Below are 18,990 nucleotides of genomic sequence, written 5' to 3'. Positions count from 1 at the left end.
TGTCTACCCAAGGTTGCCATATTTTAGTAAATAGTGGGATCTTATCCAGGAAAACAGCCTCTATCTTACTATGGATCATAGCCTGCGTGACTCTATGCTTCGTTTCGGATGAATTCAGAGAAGGTGTCCTCCAGGCTTTCGCAATAGTTTGTTTAGCAGCGGTCGTTACTTGAAGAAAAATTCGGTTTTGGGCTTTAGTAAAGGCCTGGGGCAACCAGTTCAACAGAGCCATTGCCGGGTCGGGGTCTAGGTCCGTTATATTTTTGAAAGAAAAAACGATCTGATTATCCCACACACGATCGGATTGTCGGACGGACTGATCCCAACGGACCTAGTCTGCTGCAAAGTCCGGTCGTGTGTATGCAGCACAAGACATTCATGCTCATGATAGAAGCAGAATTTTTTTTTTTCTTAGAACGTCATTTCTTTTGAACTCTGAATTGATGGGCTATAACCTCTCGATCCACCAATGTGCATGAGAGCAGCAGCTCTCCCGAGTCTCTCTCTCCTGCTTGGCTCACACAGCAGTGGAAGCCATTGGCTCCTGTTGCTGTCAGTCACAGCCAATGAAAAAAGTGGGGTGAATTGACACACTGCGCTGCACAGGAGTGAGCCTGCTCGAGTGCTCCCATAGCAAGAGGGTTGCTATTGGGGGCACTCGGCAGAAGAGAGGAGCCAGGATCACCCAAAAAGAAGAGGATCTGGGCTGCTCTGTGCAAAAGCATTGCACAGAGCAGGTAAGTATAATGCCTAATAGCTACAAAAAAATATGCCCTTGTTTTTGACCTTACAGAGTAGACTTATGTATCAAAGACTTATTATTATTATTATTATTATTATTATTATACAGGATTTATATAGTGCCGACAGTTTACAGAGCACTTTACAACATTAGGGCAGACATTACAATACAAAACAAGACAGGGGGAATCAGAGGGCCCTGCTCGTTAGAGCTTACAATCTAGGAGGACTAAACATATCTAGAATTCCTGCAGCCGGGATAAATAGGAGAGAACAAAATAGAGACGATATTTGGAATTGGGTTAAATATACTAAATACATTATACATTAAACAAAGTAGAGGTGCATTTTTGTTTATTTTTTCCATTTTTATAAAAAAATATATAGTCAGGGTATTTCTAAAAACAAATCATTTTGGTATGCAAGGCAGTGGAAAATGTACTGTTCTGTGAACTATTGCTTACCAAAACTTCAGCATTTACATACAAAATGTTTGGTGTGCATGTTATCATATACTGAGCAACTTCAGACCTACATTAAATTATTAGTAGACTAATATATACAGTACCTGCACCTATGTTTTAAAAAAAAACAAAGAAACTTTCCATAAATACTGGAATCACCATACCTCGACAGACTGGCTTCTTTTCCCATTCTCCATCTCTACATGTAATGACCTCTTTTCCTTCAAGCTTATGATAATTTGCACACTTATATGTTACAGAAGAGCCTGATCGATAGCTCTTTTGTTTGATTTCTGTGATGTCTCCAAATGGCATTACTGGTGGTTCACCACAGGTCTGTCCAAATTCTGCAAAAAGAAAAAAAAAAAATATATATATATACAACTTAAGTCACGTAACCACATATTTTTACAATTTATTTTTTACCATGTTACTATTATTGTTACAATTTTGTATTTTAAATTATATATTTAACCACTTCAGCCCCGGAAGAATTTACTCCCTTGCTGACCAGAGCACTTTTTGCAATTCGGCACTGCGTCGCTTTAACTGACAATTGCGCGGGATCGTGCTTTGTGGCTCCCAAACAAAATTTACATCCTTTTTTTCCCACAAATACAGCTTTCTTTTGGTGGTATTTGATCACCACTGTGGTTTTTATTTTTTGCTCTATAAACAAAAAAAGAGCGGCAATTTTGACAAACAATTTTTTTTTTACTTTTTGCTACAATAAATATTCCCCAAAAATATATAAAAAAAAAAATTTTCCTCAGTTTAGGCCGATACGTATTCTTCTACATATTTTTGGTAAAAAAAAAAAAATCGCAATAAGCTTTAAGGTTTGCGCAAAAGTTATAGGTTTACAAAACAGGGGATAGTTTTATGGCATTTTTATTAATTTTTTTTAAAATGGCGGCGATCAGCGATTTTTATCGTAACTGTGAAATTGTGGCAGACACATTTTATTTATACAGCAATCAGTGGTATACAAATGCACTGATTCCTGTGTAAATTACACTGGCAGTGAAGGGGTTAACCCTTAGGTGGCAGTGTAGGGGTTAAGTGTGTCCCGAGGCGTGTTTATAACTGTGAGGAGGGCGTGGCTGTATTGTGACACATCACTCATCTCTGCTCCAATCACAGGGAGCAGAGATCAGTGACAATGTCACTAGGCAGAATGGGGAGATGCTTCTTTACATTAGCATCTCCCCGTTCTTCCTCTCCGTGAGGAGATCGAGTCCACAGGACCCGCAACATGACTCACGGAGCTTGCCGCGGACGCACCGCCTCTTAAAGAGCAACGTACAGGTACACGATTCTGCCTGTACAAACCCTTCCGCTGACGTATATCGACGTGAGGTGGTCAGCAAGCGGTTAAAGTCAAAAATCTTTTTGGTTTTCACCTTTTTATATTAAATAGAAGCCTTTTGTAATGTCTTTCAAGCCATCAAGTCATCCCAATGTGCTCACCTCTGCTCAAAATTAAAATCACTTCCTGTAGATCATGTGACATTCCAGTAAACTTCATATCCCTTCAAGCCCTACCTTACTGCATCACAGAATAGGGAGTGTTTACCTGTCTGGACCACACCTCCCTCATTACTCTACTACCTCTTGTTTTATTTCCACCAACTTTCCTACTTCTTCCTTTAAGGAAGCCATACACTGTACAATCTACTTTAGATCTACCATTTACTAGGTAGTGCAAGGGCCTGCCTGATTTGATACAAATTGAATACATTTGTACAGAGATTGTGCAATCAGATTGCATAGTATAACCATCTATATATAAGTGCATAAGATGATGTGAACGGAGACACTCAGCTGTCAGGCGCCATTTACATATCTTGAGTTCCCACGTGAATTGTTTTGGGGGGGCAATTTAAAGTATTTCCACTCATCGGGCATAGGGCAGCCCATACACTTGAACATGTAGGACAAACTCCAGAGCTCCAGAGCAGAGCATGGTGGATATTTTGCCACATAGATAATGATGGTTTGGGTGCACAGATGTAGGCAGAATTCAGTCCCTGAAACAATTTCTTAAAGTAAAAAGAATGCCTGTGGGACTTTTAAAGAACCGCCCAATAAAATGATACAATTATTTAAAAAGTTACATCTTTTTATTTACATTCCATATTAAAATTTAAGAAGCAGAATACAAAGAAAACCAAGTTTTAAAAGGTATACATTGGGGTATGTTGCCATATAATGCCATGTTGTTTTCACAACAGCAAAGACATACAAAGGTGACCAGGCACTGGTATAAATATCTCAATGCATTTGTGAAACAATGTTCACATCTTCAGGAAATGACAAAATCTAAGTTGATAAAGACATCTGTAGAGAAACCCCGTCATTAAAGTGGTGTTGCACAGAAAAAAAAAAAAATCATAAAAATTCCTAAAAAAAACAAACAAAAAAAACATTTGGAAATTATTATTTTTTTAACTCACCTCTAAATGCCTGTTGCTAGGGGGTCCCTCGTAGTCTGTCTCCTTCAGTGCCTGGGCTCCTGACATCACTTCCCCTCAGGGCAGGAAGGGCTCAGGCTCTGCCCCCTCCCTCCTGTCATTCATCTGGGACACGTGACTGGTCCCAGATGAATACGTGGCCAATCACGGGGTGCGGTGCCGCTCGTGCATGCGCAGTGGGTGCCCGGCTGTGACGCCACAGCCGGGTGCCCACAGTTGCAATGCCGGCGCCGCCGAGTGGAGGGGGGCTACGAGCGGGGCTTTGATCCCCCCACATCGCTGGACCCTGGAACAGGTAAGTGTCCGATTATTAAATGTCAGCAGCTGCAGTATTTGTAGCTGCTGACTTTTTTTTTTCTTTTTTTTTATGGAAACTCCTCTTTAAAAACATAAAATTAAAAAAAAAATTATATGTTTATATGAAAAATGCCCAAACAGTAAACACAAATAGCTGTGCAAAGTATCAGATCCGGTGCATTGAAAAAGTATTCTGTCATGATCACTTAGTGCCCCTGTTCCTCATTCCAGCACCCGGGTGTTGGCTGTTGCTTTTCCCCTCTCTGTGTTCACCTGCAAGATGATTGATCTGATCAGTCACCAGATATAAGCAAATCCAACACTTTGCCTCTTGCATGTGGTGGAGACAGTTACCTGCACTGTTCCTGATCAAGCCTCCCATTTGCCTGTCTTGCTTTGCTGTTGGATTTCCCTTTGTATGACCCAGATCGGATATTGGAGTATTCCCTGAACTCAGTCTGCCTTTCACCTAGACTGTCATTGGATCGGATATTGAAGTATTCCCTGAACTCAGCCTGCCTTATTACCTTGACCGTTTTAGAACCACGCTGTCTGTCTGCTAAATTGCAAGTAGTCTTCCGTTTGCCCTGTTCGTGTCTGCTCTGGTGTGGTGGTCAGGCACTATAGCATTGTGTATAAGTTCTGGGGGCAACCAAGTACCGGTAGGCCTGCCTGCCTGCCTTAAGGGAAAGGGGGCTACTATAGGTGAAGCACACAGTAGCTAGCTATAGTGTCTGACCACCTGCATTGAGGTAGACGTGACATTATCACAAGCCTTTAACAAAAAATTCCTATCAAGATGGACACTGCACTGGCCCATTTATTCACTGAAGAAATTGGCAAACTGACACGTCAAAGTCCAGGAACTGTCTGTGTTTGTAAACGCACCTCCAGCAGTAACGCAGGAGCCAGAGCCCAAAGTTAACCTCCCTGACCGTTTTTCTGGTAACCCCCATGTATTTTCTGACTTAAAAAATTGTTGTATGCTATACTTTAAGCTCAAACAACACTCCTCTGCTTCTGAAGCACAGCGGGTCAGCCTGATTATTACATGGTTGCAGGGGGATCCCCAGTCTTTGTCTGGGTCATCTGTGGAGAGACTAAAAGCCCGAGTGTCAGTTAAAGAATTTTTCAAGGCCCTGGGTTTACACTGATGATCCTGACTGTGCCCACTCAGCAGAAGCAATCTTAGGTCATTACGTCAGGGTAAACGCACTGCGGAGCAATACTGTTCTGATTTCCACTGCTAGGCACCTGACTCAGGGTTTCTATTGACCATACTGTGTCTGTTTCCCTCAGAAATGGCTTATTTGTTCCTGCACAACTTAGTTCTGCTAAGTTCTCTTACCACCTCTCTGTTTTCATTGATTCTGGTGCTGCTAGTAATTTCATTGATAGGGACCTAGCACACAGTCTACAGATTCCAGTGACTAAGGTGCACTGACCCTTCTCAGTCTTAGCCGTTGATAATTGCCCTTTGTCCATGGGTCTGGTGACCTTGTGTAGGGTACCCATTACCCTGAACATTGGGGAGGCAGGGTAATCAGCTTCTACCTGATCTCTTCTCCTGCTTATCCCCTTATCTTGGGGTATCTCTGGCTTAAACTTCACAACCTGCACATAGACTGGGCTGCAGAAGAGATTGGGTCCTGTTCCTAGACCTATATCCAGAATTGCATTAAGACCTGCCCATGTATAACTCTTGTGTGGCCAGTACCAGTCACCTGCCTTTTTTCCAGTCCTATTCAGATCCTGTTCATGACAACGTTTCCAAATGTGACTACAGTTTACATAACCATGCACCTTTATATGACTGTTATAACAAAAGACGCAGACAAGTCTATTGAATTCTCTACAGGCCACCTCTTCAGCCAATGGCCACAGCCTGAACCCTCTCCCTCTAGAAACCAAGTGTATCTGTTGTCTCGTAGCCTTGAGCCCTGTTTGGAAACGTCCTCAAAATCCTCAGAAGTCAAGCCCCCTGGATTACTACTACCTTTGCTGTCACTAAACTCCCTTGGACGCACAGCCAGGCTAACTTGTCCACAAGTTCCCCTTTCGCTACACCTTGTGATGCGATTCAGACAGTCACAACACCTAGTGATGCAATTCAGACAGTCGCTACACCTGGTGATGTGATTCAGATAGTTGCTACACCCAGGGCCATCTTTAATATTAATTGGACCCTGGGAAAAAAAATTCTTTGGGGGGGGGGGGGGCATGCAATTTCACTCTCCACCTGCTCTAAGACATACGATAAATAGCAGCTAGACTTAACCACTACAATACAGGGCACTTTTGCCCCCTTCCTTCCCAGCCCAATTTTCAGCTTTCAATGACAATTGGGCAGTCATGCTACAGTGCACCCAAATGAAATTTTTATCATTTTGTTTGCACAAATAGAGCTTTATTTTGGTGGTATTTATTCACGACTCCGTTTTTTTTATTTTTAGCGATATAAGCGCAAAAAAAGCGGAAATTTGGAAAAAAAAACAATATTTTCTATTTTAAAAGAAATCCAATAAAATCAAATTTTGTCATAAATTTAAGCCAAAATGTATTCTGCTACATGTTTTTGGTAAAAAAAAAATCTGTTAAGTGTATAATAATTGGTTTGCGTGATCACGGACATATGTACGCAAATGATCATGTACATGTGTGCAGATAATCATTGGAACATGTGATTTTAGTGGGACATATGTGGGGGACATGTGTTTTTTTTTTTTTTTTTTTTTTTTATTTGGGGACATGTCTTTTTATTATTTGGGGACATGTGTGTTTACACTGTGTGGTGATGTGTGTTTACACTAGACTGGTGATCAGTTAGTAAAAAGCTGTAAAAACAGCTCATACTCACTGATCATCAGCCGGCTCAGCGTTCTGCTCTCCTCTCCTCAGCGATGACTTCTGTGTGAGGAGAGGAGGAGCCGATTGCCTAGCAACCGGCTGTTTGTTTACATCACATGACGGCCATGATTGGACACGGCCGTCATGTGATCAGGAGGGCAAATCACAGAGCCCTCCTGCTGATCCGAGACGCGCCGTGTCCGGGTGACATGAGCACATCGGGATCGCACGATCCCCCTCCTTCTGAAGGACGTTCCTGAACGTCCTCTCAGAAGTAGAGCGCTCCCACCCGGCCTTTTATGTACATTGGCCGGGTGGGAAGTGGTTGAAATCAGGTTACTGTTTCAGATCAGGCAGCAATTGCGATTGGTTACAGCATATTGCTTAATGACTGGTTGCTAGATGCTACAGCAAATGATTTCTGCTTGTTAATTGGTTGCTAGAGATTACTGTACAGTAATAATGCTCACTGATTGGTTGCTAGAGGTTACAGCACAACATCTCACTGCAGGGAAGCATGATACACATATGACTGCCACCTTTATTTACATATCAATGTCACCACTATTTACAGATGTATGCCATTTATTTCCATGTAAACACAGGGTCTGCAGGTGAGTCATCTGTACACAATAGGGCAGAGCTGGACAGCATTAGTACCAGCACTTCACACTGAGATATCGTGACACAGCACAAGATTAAAACTTCAAGGGACAAGGGAATTTAAACTGGGATAGTTGGCAAGTATGAGGCAGCTGCTTTGGGCCCCACAACAATGACAGGGCCCAGGGCAGCTTCCCCCTTTTCCCTGCCTTAAAGACAGCCCTGGCTATACCTGGTGATGTGGCCCAGTCGGCCACTGCATCAATTATGCCAGTTCAGGTCATGCCCATTGAACTTTCTGCTTTTCTTATTCTGGACTCTCTAGCGATGTAATTCGGACAGTCGCTATGCCTGGCAATCCGATACAGACAGTTGCTACACCTGGCGATGCGACCCAGTCGGCCACTGCATCAGTTACGCCAGTTTAGCCCATGCCCATTGAACTTCCTGTTTTTTCTTACTCGGGACCTTCTGGTGACATGATTCAGACAGTTGCTGCGCTTGGCGATGCAGCTTGGTGGGCCACTGCATTAATTGTGCCGGTCCCGCCCATGACACTGTGCCTCCTGCTTTTTCTTATTCAGGGTTTTCTGTAACCTGAGCTCACCCTACTTCTCTAATTGGTCTAAGAGGTTCAATCCACCCTTTGGATAAACTGCCTCATTCAACCAGGTGGGGCTTTCAATCCTTTTTTCAGAGCTCTCTGTATTCTGCTCCTGTTTCAGCTGTCCGGCTTGACCCCTGTGACACTTCCCCTGCTAACTAGCCTGACCTTCTGGATCCACGGACCTCTGCCCAGTCTTATGGTACTCTGCTGGATGTCCAACTGGTCTTTTAGGTTCTGGGGGCCCCTCCTCGGGGGGGGGGGGGGTGTAGTGTAATGTCCTGATCACTTAGTGCCCCTGTTCCTCCTTCCAGCACCCGGGTGTTGGCTGTTGCTTTTCCCCTGTCTGTGTTCACCTGCAAGATGACTGATCTGATAAGTCACCTGATATAAGCAATCCAAACACTATCCCTTGCTTGTGATAGAGACACTTATCTGCATTGTTCCTGATCAAGCCTCCCATTTGTCTGCCTTGCTTTGCTGTTGGATTTCTCTATGCATGACCCTTATCAGAGTTTGGGCTTTTCCCTGAACTCAGCCTGCCTTTCACCTAGACCAGTGATGGCGAACCTTGGCACCCCTGATGTTTTGGAACTACATTTCCCATAATGCTCATGCACTCTGCAGTGTAGTGGAGCATCATGGGAAATGTAGTTTCAAAACATCTGGAGTGCCAAGGTTCGCCATCACTGACCTAGACTGTCATTGGATCGGATATTGGAGTATTCCCTGAACTTCGCCTGCTTTATTACCTGGACCGTCTTAGAACCACGCTATCTGCCTGCTAAACTGCAAGTAGTCTGCCATTTTCTCTGTTCGTGTCTGCCCTGGTGTGGTGGCCAGGCACTATAGAATTGTGTAGAAGTCCTGGGGGCAACCAAGTACCGGTAGGCCTGCCTGCCTTAAGGGAAAGAGGGCTGCACACGTTAGCTAGCTAGAGTCTCACCACCTGCATTGAGGTAGACGTGACATATTCATACCCCTTGAAACGGTGGGGATGGTGTGTTCAAGGTGATGTGCAGTGTTAGATTTTCCACCGCACATTTTGCTTTTTAGGCCAAAAAAGTTACATTTTGGTCTGATCTGACCAGAGCACCCACATGTTTTCTGTGTTCGTCACATGGCTTCTCGAAAATGGCAAATGGGACTTCTTATGGCTTTCTTTCAACAATGGCTTTCTTCTTGCAACTCTTCCATAAAGGCCAAAGTTTGTGGCATGCACAACTAATAGTTGTCCAGTGGACAGATTATCCCACCTGAGCTGTGGAACGCTGAAGCTCCTCGAGTTACCATGGGCCTCTTGGCTGCTTCTGATTAACCCCTTCCCATCGAGTGTACGCAGATCTGCCTACTCGACTTCCAGGGGTTATACTGGGATGATGCCCGCACCTGCAGGCATCATCCCGGTACTGTTTTTTCCAGCGGGCGATTGGCTATCCAGCCATAACAACCGAAGCAGCTAAAAGCCGCTCGGCTGTTATGCTGGAGGAGTGGGAGGGGACGTTAACGGTGCTCCCGATCAAGTAGCACAGATTCAACCTCCGATGCCTCCGGCTGCTGGGGAGGAACTGGAAAGAAGCCGTAATTGGCTTTGTTCCAGTATCCTAATAGTAAACACAGAAGCGACGTCATGACGTCACTTCCCGTTTACTCGGCTGCCAATTGAGCCGGTTTTAAAAAAAAAATATACGGTATTCAGAATCGCTGTTTTAGGTGATCTGAATACATTGAAGTGTAAAGGAGGGATCGGGGGTCTTTTAGACCCCCGATCCCTCCATAAAGATTACCCGTCACCACCTATTACTGTCACAAGGGATGTTTACATTCCTTGTGACAGCAATAAAAGTGATCAAATGTTTTATTTTTTAAAAACAATTTATTCATTTTAAAATAAATTAAAAAAAATAAAAATAATTTTTTAAAGCGCCCGTCGTCCCCGCGAGCTTGCGAAGCAAAGAAAGCGGATACGGAAATCTCGCCCACATATGTAAACGGTGTTCAAATCACACATGTGAGGTATCGCCACGATCGTCAGAGCAAGATCAATAATTCTAGCACTAGACCTCTGTAACGCTAACCTGGTAACCGTAAAAAAAAAAAATTAAATCGTCGCCTATTGAGATTTTTAGGTATCGTACTTTGTCGTCAATCCACGAGTGCGTGCAATTATAAAGTGTGACATGTTTGGTATCTATTTACTCGGCGTAACATTATCTTTCACATTATGCAAAAAAATTGGGCTAATTTTAAGGTTTTTGTTTTTCTTTAATTCATGAAAGTGTCCCTTTTCCCAAAAAGTTGCGTTTAAAACACTGCTGCGCAAATACTGTCACATTAAATATTGCAACAATCGCCGTTTTATTCTCTAGAGTCTCTGCTAAAAAAATATATATAATGTTTGGGGGTTCCAAGTAATTTTCTAGCAAAAAATATGGATTTTAACTTGTAAACACCAATTGCCAAAAATAGGCTTAGTCATGAAAGGGTTAATGCTCTTGTTGCCTAGCCTGTCAGTTTAGGTTGACGGCCATGTCTTGGTAGCTTTGCAGTTGTGACATACTCCTTTTCATTTTCAGATGATGGATTGCTCCATGAGATTTTCAAAGCTTGGGATATTCTTTTATAACCTAACCCTGCTTTAACCTTCTCCACAACTTTATCCCTGACCTGTCTGGGGTGTTTGTAGGTGTCGCGGACACTGGCTGCAAGGACCTTTTTCTGTCCATTCACCTGTTTTTTGGTATTGCTATATTAATCTTTTTTGTTACATTTTTGAGAGACTGTTTTCTTGAATGTTAATTTTGAACAATACACAATCCTTGAAAGAGCTAATCACATTGACCTGCGGAAACGGACTGTCTGGCCACCTAGGCTGCCTTAAGTGCTGGGTTAATTAGCCACTTAAGGACCGCCGTATTGCCATTGTACGTCATCGCAATGGCATGTACAGGCACAAGCACGTACATGTACGTGCTTGCATTCCAGCGGGTGGGGGGTCCGATCGGACCCCCTCCCGCTGGATGCGGCGGTCCGTTTCACTTCAGGAGCGATCCGGGATGAGGGGATGGCCGTTGGTTTCTGGCCATCCCCTCTCGATCGCTCCTGGCGAATGAGAAGCTTCCTCCCTGCCTGTGTATTGTATACACAGGCAGGGAGGAAGTGATGCTATTCTCCTCGGGGCGGTCTTTTTGACCGGACTACGAGGAGAAGACAGAAAGCAAGTGTGCACCAACACTACACTGACATGTAGGCACACACAGGCACACAAACCCCCCCCCCCCAGTCACAGTGTCACTGATTGCAGTGATCATTTATTTACTGATCACTGCATTCAGTGTCAGTTGTAAAAGTAAAAACTGTCAGTGCAGTTAGTGTTAGGTCCAGGGTAGCCCCCTACCACCCCCCCAATAAAGGTTTAACCCCCTTTATTGCCCCTAGAGTTAACCCTTTCACCCCCTTTTGCCAGTGTCACTAAGCGATCATTTTTCTGATCGCTGCATTAGTGTCGCTAGGTAACTAGTTTTTTTTAGGTTCACCGCCAGGTTTTTATAGCGCTAGGTACCCCGATATACTACCCAATAATGGTGTTAACCCTTTCACCAGCGATCACAGTATAAGTGTCACTGGTGACGCTGGTTAGCCAGTTAGTTATTTAGGTTCCCCGTCAGGTTTTTATATAGCGCCAGGGACCCCCATATACTACCTAATAAAAATTTGAACCCCCTGATTGCCCCTAGTTAACCCTTTCACCAGTGATCACCGTATAAGTGTTACGGGTGACTCTGGTTAGTTTGCTTTTTATAGCATCAGGGCACCCACCATTTATTACCCAATAAAGGTTTTACCCCCTGATCACCCGGCGGGTGATATCAATTAGGTTTTAGGGTCATGGTCTGTGTCGCCCCAGGCAGCGCTAGGTTAGTGCCAGTACCGCTAACACCCACACGCAAAGCATAAACCTCCCGTAGTGGTATAGAATCTGAATAGATCAATATCTGAACAGATCTATACTGGCATCCCCAGCAGTTTAGGGTTCCAAAAAAACGCATTGTTAGCAGGATCAGCCTAGATACCTGCTGGCACCTGCATTTTGCCCCTCTGCCCAGCCCACCCAAGTGCAGTATCGATCGATCACTGTCACTTACAAAACACTAAACACATAACTGCAACGATCGCAGAGTCATGCCTGATCCCTGCGATGGCTAACAGGTTTTTTTTGGTAGCATTTTATATTTAAATCCGGAAGGCAGTGCTTGGTTTTCGTGGTCCCGTACGTGGCTAGGCTCCCAAAAAGTCCCCCACATGTGGTAACCCCGTACTCGGGAGAAGCAGCAGAATTTATTTTGGGGTGTAGTTTGACTTATGCCCATAGAATGTGTGAGCAATATATCATTTAGTGACAACTTTGTGCAAAAAAAAAATAAATTAAAATTCCTGCAACTTGTGGCAAAATATAAAATATTTCATGGACTCAACATGCCTCTCAGTAAATAGCTTGGGGTGTCTACTTTCCAAAATGGGGTAATTTGGGGGGGTTTTGTGCTATTTTGGCATTTTATGGCCTTCGAAACTGTGATGGGTAGTGAGGAGTGAAATCAAAAATTTGCACCCTTAGAAACCCTGAAGGCGGTGATTGGTTTTCGGGGTGCTGTACGCAGCTAGACTCCCAAAAAGTCCCATATATGTTGTATCCTCGTACTCAGGAGAAGCAGCAGAATATATTTTGGGGTGCAATTAGAAATGTACTCTAGTTTATAGACTCTATAACTTTTGCGCAAACCAATAAATATACGCTTATTGACTTTTTTTACTAAAGACATGTGGCAGAATAAATTTTGCCCTAAATGTATGACTAAAATTGAGTTTATTCGATTTTTCTTATAACAAAAAGTAGAAAATATAATTTTTTTTCTCAAAATTTTCGGTCTTTTTCCATTTATATCGCAAAAAAAAAAAATCGCAGAGGCAATCAAATACCATCAAAAGAAAGCTCTATTTGTGGGAAGAAAAGGACGCAAATTTTGTTTGGGTACAACAGTGCATGACCGCGCAATTACCAGTTAAAGCAGTGCAGTGCGAAATTGTAAAAAAGACCTCTGGTCCTTAGGCTGTTAATTGGTCCGGGGCTGAAGTGGTTAACATGTTAATTGTGTAATTGTCTTTTAAGTTGTTGCTATAGGGGAGGGGGCAGTATCCATGAGCAGCCCTACCTCGTTATCTACCCCCTTGTGTAAAATGCATATAAAAAGGCTGTATTCTGTCCAATAAATCATTCCTGATGTACTCCAAGACTGGTGTTGTCTAGTTCTTGGGGGTTCCTATAGCCAGATGCATTGGACTTGTCTTCTTAGACTTAGGAAGCGGTATTACTGACAAACACTCAAGCGGAGTGTGGGGGACATTCCGTCACAATTGGTGGCAAGCTGTGGGATGCTTCCTCTTGCCTAGGCACACCCAAACCACCATTGGGACTATATTCTGCTCATTAGCTATGACTAAGCACTGTGTTCAGTGTGAAACATTTCAGCGGCTGTGCAGTTAGTCTGTTTACCAGCCTAGATGCTATGATTTTAATTACATTTTTGAAATAAAGTTAAATAATTCAGAGTGTGGCTATAAAGCTACATCTTTTCTACTTCAGTTGCTGTTGCAAACAGAGCCAGCAGCCTGTGGGATTGTGGAGACAGCTGTTTTGGGAGAAGTCATTACCTTAGAGCGGTAATTCTTTGTATTCTCATCACCGAACTAATGGAGATCGAAAAGGCCAGTAACCCACCAGCACATACCTCAGAAGCGACAGAGTTCCAGCGTGACGTCCAGTGGCGGCTGGCCTTGTATGGTACTCACCCCCCGCAGGAGGTTATCAGTCAAGTGTTACGAGAGGTGTCCCAGCTGCAAATGGCTTAAATCCAGCAGGACCAAGGAGCGTCAGTTATGTTCAACCGGGAAGCTCCGGCGGCCAGCAAAAAGCTACCCTATGCCGCTTTCCAAATGTTTCAAGATGGGGAAGATAAGATGGATGTTTACCTGCAAATGTTTGAGCGGCAATGCAGTCTCCAAGGTGTCAAAGCAGATTGGGTCACGCTCCTGGTCAGTCGGCTCACAGGAAGGGCTGCAGAGGCGTACAATAATGTCCCAGACGAGATCAGCCAGGACTATGATTGGGTAAAAGAGACTATTGGCTTGCTTCAGCATTACTCCAGAGGCACTTCGTTTTGAGGTTTCGCCACCTCCGCTGAAAGAGAGAGCCCTACACAGAATGGGCTCATCAAATGACCTGAGCAGCGGAGAGTTGGATGACCAGGCACCAAGCTGTTGCCATGGCAGATGCACTCAAGCTAATCCTCCTGGAATAATTCTACAATCATTACCCAGTCTCTAACTTCAGGTGGGGTAAGGATCGGCGGCCAGTCACAGTAGATGAAGCTACCACCCTAGCTGACCAATATGTGATTTAAGGCGGACTGTACAACCAGAGCCTAAGACCTCAGCTTGGCCTGTCCCCAACATTCCACGGAGCGTTGCCCCTCCACACCAGCCGTCGATCCAGTCCCACTCAGCTACCATCTTCTCGAGGGAAAGGCGACCTCTGCTACAGATGCAACCAAGCAAGGTATGTTAGGAGGTATTGTCCGCAGAATGTTTCCCAGGATGTGTGAAGCAACAGGCCCCTTGGACCTGCCCAGGCTGCTGCACACTGTCTGGAGAGAGATGTGACTTACCCAAGTGAGGAGAATATTGGAATTCTGCATGAGGCAGACCCTGTGCAAGCTGTTGCTACGGATAATCGTTTGCACCATCGACAAGCTGTGTGGATTAATGGTCAGGCTGCCCAGGGACTGCGGGACACCGGAGCTACTATTACCCTCATACAGTCCTGGATGATAAACCCAGCAGAGCAGACAGGACGCTCCATGACTGTGCGGGTTGCCGGGGGAAATGTTATGCAGGTGTCCACTGCCAGGGTTCACCTTGATTGGGGTTCGGGGGCCAAAGAAGTGGAAGTTGCAATAATGCAGAACTTGCCTGCAGAGGTTTTGTTGGGCAACAATTTGGGAAGTTAAATTCAGCCTTCTCCTTGGATGTATCCCCGGAAGCCTGCCCTGTTACCACCCGCCAGCAAGCCCGGATGGAGGTGCGCTGCCTCGAGGATGGGACCCAGGTAAGACCTGTCACCCCTGACCTAGACTGTCCTACCCCAGCTATTCCTACCCCGACTTGGGCTTTTCCCCAAGACTTTGCTCTGGCAACTCTGTGACTCTTCCCTAGCTAGCTATAGGGAAAGAGCAGGATTGGACCGGGGTTGGAGGTGGATTGGGTAGAGTGGGTCCAGGAATTACTCTATCGGGTTACTGAGGGAAAGGCAGCCTCCCATCCACCCAAGCGGCAGCTGGCTGTGCCGCAGAAATATCGGCATGACCTGCTGCGCATTGGGCATGACATACCCTTGGCCGGACACCTGGGGATGTCCCGGACCCTCCGCCATCCGACTCAGCCGTTTTTTTTTGGCCGGGGATTGCAGGGGATGTCCGACAGTATTGCCGGACCTGTGACACATGCCAGCGAGTGGGTAATCATGGGGCCCACTGAAAGCTCCCCTACATCCTTTACAGATCATTGATGAACAATTTAACTGCATTGCTGTAGACCTGGTTGGGCCACTGCCCCGACCTAGTCCTTCTGGGAAGAAATATATCCTTACTGTGGTGGATTATGCCCCCCGGTACCCGGAGGCCATTCCCCTGGCAAATATCCACAATTCCTTGCTCCGGATCTTTACCAGGGTGGGTTTCCCTTGGGAAATCTCTGACCAGGGGACCCAGTTCACTGCTGAGCTCGCTCCAGCAATTATGGAGGCTCTGTGGGATAAAGCCCCTACAGAGCTTTCCTTATCAACCCCAGACCAACGGACTGTGTGAGAGGTTCAATGTAACACTGAAACAGCTGCTTAGGACATTTGCAGCCTCACAGGGATTGGGAGAGATATCTGCCGCACCTTCTCTTTGCTTATTGGGAGGTGCCACAGGAATCTACTGGGTTCTCCCCGTTTGAGTTACTGTATGGGAGGCAGGTGAGGGGGCCCCTAGATCTAGTCAGAGCCCACTGGGAAGGGGGAATTGATCCCCAAGGGTCCTCTATCGTAGCATACGTTCTTGAGTTTAGGGACAGACTGAAGGAGCTCATGGACACTGTCCAGGAGAACCTTCGGGCTGCCCAAAAGTGGCAGAAGCAATGGTACGACCGTACTGCTCGGAACCGCACTCTGGAGGTTGGGCAGAAGGTTCTTGCCCTCAGCCCAACCAAGCAGGACAAGTTACAGGCCACTTGGCAGGGTCCTTACCGGGTTGTGGCAAAGCTCTGTGATACAACCTACCTAGTGTCTAAATGTTCGGATGAAAGAGTCTGACGGACCGTTCATGTGAATATGTTGAAAGCATACTGGGAAAGATCAGGAGAGGTAGCCACTATATGTGCTCTAGCTGTGGAAGATTCTGAGAGTCTTCCCTTGCTGGTGCTCCCGGAGCTAAATAGGATTACTGCAGGGATAGAGATGATAAAGCTTGACGACCAGCTAGGTCCAACACAGAGAGAACAAGCTAGACTTAGTCAGAGAAGGGAAATGTTCTCTACAGTCCCTGGGTACACTACTATGGCAGTCTACCGAGTGGAGACCCCGGGACAACTGCTACTAAGACAGGCGGCTTACCGGATACCTGACAGTGAGAGAGGGGATGCATCATGAGATTAAGGAGATGCTTGAGTTGGGAGTCATTGAGCCATCCAGCAGCCCCTGGGCTTCCCCGGTGGTCCTTGTACCGAAGCGAGATGGCACGACTCGCTTCTGCATAGACTACCGCAAATTAAATGAGTGCACCACCACTGATGCTTACCCTATGCCCTGGTTGGATGATCTGTTAGATCGCATTGTTCTGGGAAAATTCCTGACAACCCTCGACCTATGCAAAGGGTACTGCCAAATTCTTCTGGATGTGGAATCTATTCCAAAATCGTCTTTCATTACCCCATTTGGCCTAAAGTCTAAAGTAATGAAATTTGGGATGAAGAATGCCCCGGCGACTTTCCAGAGGATGGTAGACCAACTCCTCGATGGCCTCCAGGACTATGCTTGTGCATATCTGGACAACATTGCAATCTACAGTGATACCTGGGAGGACCATCTGGTTCACCTGGGTGTCATGTTAGACCGCATCAAGGCTGCAGGACTAATCCTTAAGCCAGAGAAATGCAGCATAGGGATGTCCGAGGTACAGTGCCTTGGACATCGAGTAGGTTTGTGGACAACAACGAACAGAGCCTAAGATTGTGGCCGACACCCCCCCCCCCCCCTACTAAAACCAAGGTCCTGCCTTTCCTCGGTACAGCTGGGTACTATAGGAAGTTTGTCCCGCAATATAGTTCCGTCGCTAAGCCCCTGACAGACCTGACTAAGAAGCACCTTCCCCGACAGGTACTGTGGTCCCCCAAGTGTGAAGCTGCCTTCCAACAATTAAAGAATGCACTAACTTCAGCTCCTGTTTTAGCTGCCCCTGACCCAAACGTTTGTGTCCACACAGATGCCTCTACATTCAGGCTGAGGGCAGTACTAAGCCAAGTAGGATCTGATGACAGTGAGCACCCAGTGGCCTACATCAGTCGGAAGCTGCTACTCCAGGGAAGTCTTTTATGCAGCCGCGGAGAAGGAGTGTTTGGCGCTGGTGTGAGCTCTCAAGAAATTCCAACCTTATCTCTATGGACGATCATTTAAGGTGCTCACTGACCACAACCAGGGCTGGACTGGGACAGGAATTTGGCCCTGGACTTCATCCAGACCGGCCCACTTACATTTTGAGTGTCCCATCAGCACCCCCTTACATCAGAGTGTCCCATCAGCAGCCCCCTTACATCAGAGTGTCCCATCACCAGCCCCCTTACATCAGAGTGTCCCATCAGCACCCCCTTACATCAGAGTGTCCCATCAGCACCCCCTTTGCATCAGAGTGTCCCATCACCAACCCCCTTACATCAGAGTGTCCCATCAGCACCCCCTTACATCAGAGTGTCCCATCACCAGCCCCCTTACATCAGAGTGGCCCACTGAGCCATCGGCCCACCGGGAAACTCCCGGTAGTCCCAATGGCCAGTACATGCCTGACCACAACCCATTAATCTGGCTTAATCAGGTCTCCGGGGACAATGGACATTTGTTACGATGGAGCTTTGCCCTGCAGCCTTACAATTTCGGCCAGGAAAGCAGAATGGAAACGCTGATGAATTTTCCAGACAAACTGAACTATAAAGACTCTCCCGGACAGACCCAAGCTGACCCGTGGTGGATCTAGTTGGGTCTGCCGGACTATGGGATGGGGGGGCACTGTCGCGGACACTGGCTGCAAGGACCTTTTTCTTTCCACATTCACCCTGTTTTTTTGGTATTGCTATATTAATCTTTTTTGTTACATTTTTTAGAGACTGTTTTCTTGAATGTTAATTTTGAAAAATACACAATCCTTGAAAGAGCTAATCACATTGACCTGCGGAAACAGTCTGTCTGGTCACCTAGGCTGCCTTAAGTGCTGGGTTAATTAAAATATTAATTGTGTAATTGTCTTTTAAGTGGTTGCTATAGGGGAGTATCCATGAGCAGTCCTACCTCATTATCTATCCCTTGTGTAAAATGTAAAAAGACTGTATTCTGTCCAATAAATCATTCCTGATGTACTCCAAGACTGGTGTTTTCTAGTTCTTGGGGGTTCCTATAGCCAGATCCATTGGACTCGTGTTCCAGGACTTCGCTTGAGTGTTTCCGTCAGTAATACCACTTCCTGAGTGTGGGGGATGTTCCGTCACACTAGGCCTTTGTGATGCTGTTTCTTCACTAAGGTTCTCTTACAAACCTCTGAGGGCTTCACAGAACAGCAGTATTTATACTGAGATTAAATTACACACAGAAAATAGAGTC

The 18,990-nt window shown here is 45.6% G+C and overlaps 1 protein-coding gene across 1 annotated transcript in view; it reads right to left on the bottom strand.

Annotated features, from left to right (window-relative positions):
* LOC143928079 (coagulation factor XIII B chain-like) overlaps positions 1 to 18,990 on the bottom strand; it is a 508,518-nt gene that overhangs the window by 210,445 nt on the left and 279,083 nt on the right. The window contains exon 5 of the mRNA XM_077452694.1: positions 1,370 to 1,552. Coding sequence (XP_077308820.1) covers positions 1,370 to 1,552 — 183 coding nt within the window. The remainder of the gene's footprint in view (positions 1 to 1,369; positions 1,553 to 18,990) is intronic.

The sequence above is a fragment of the Lithobates pipiens genome, unplaced genomic scaffold (assembly GCF_037356315.1).
Source record: "Lithobates pipiens isolate NorthernLeopardFrog02 unplaced genomic scaffold, aLitPip1_a1.2 Scaffold_23, whole genome shotgun sequence".
Classification (NCBI taxonomy): Eukaryota; Metazoa; Chordata; class Amphibia; order Anura; family Ranidae; genus Lithobates; species Lithobates pipiens.
The sequence above is the reverse complement of the archived record's forward strand: the minus strand, read 5'-3'. Positions and strand labels throughout refer to the sequence as shown.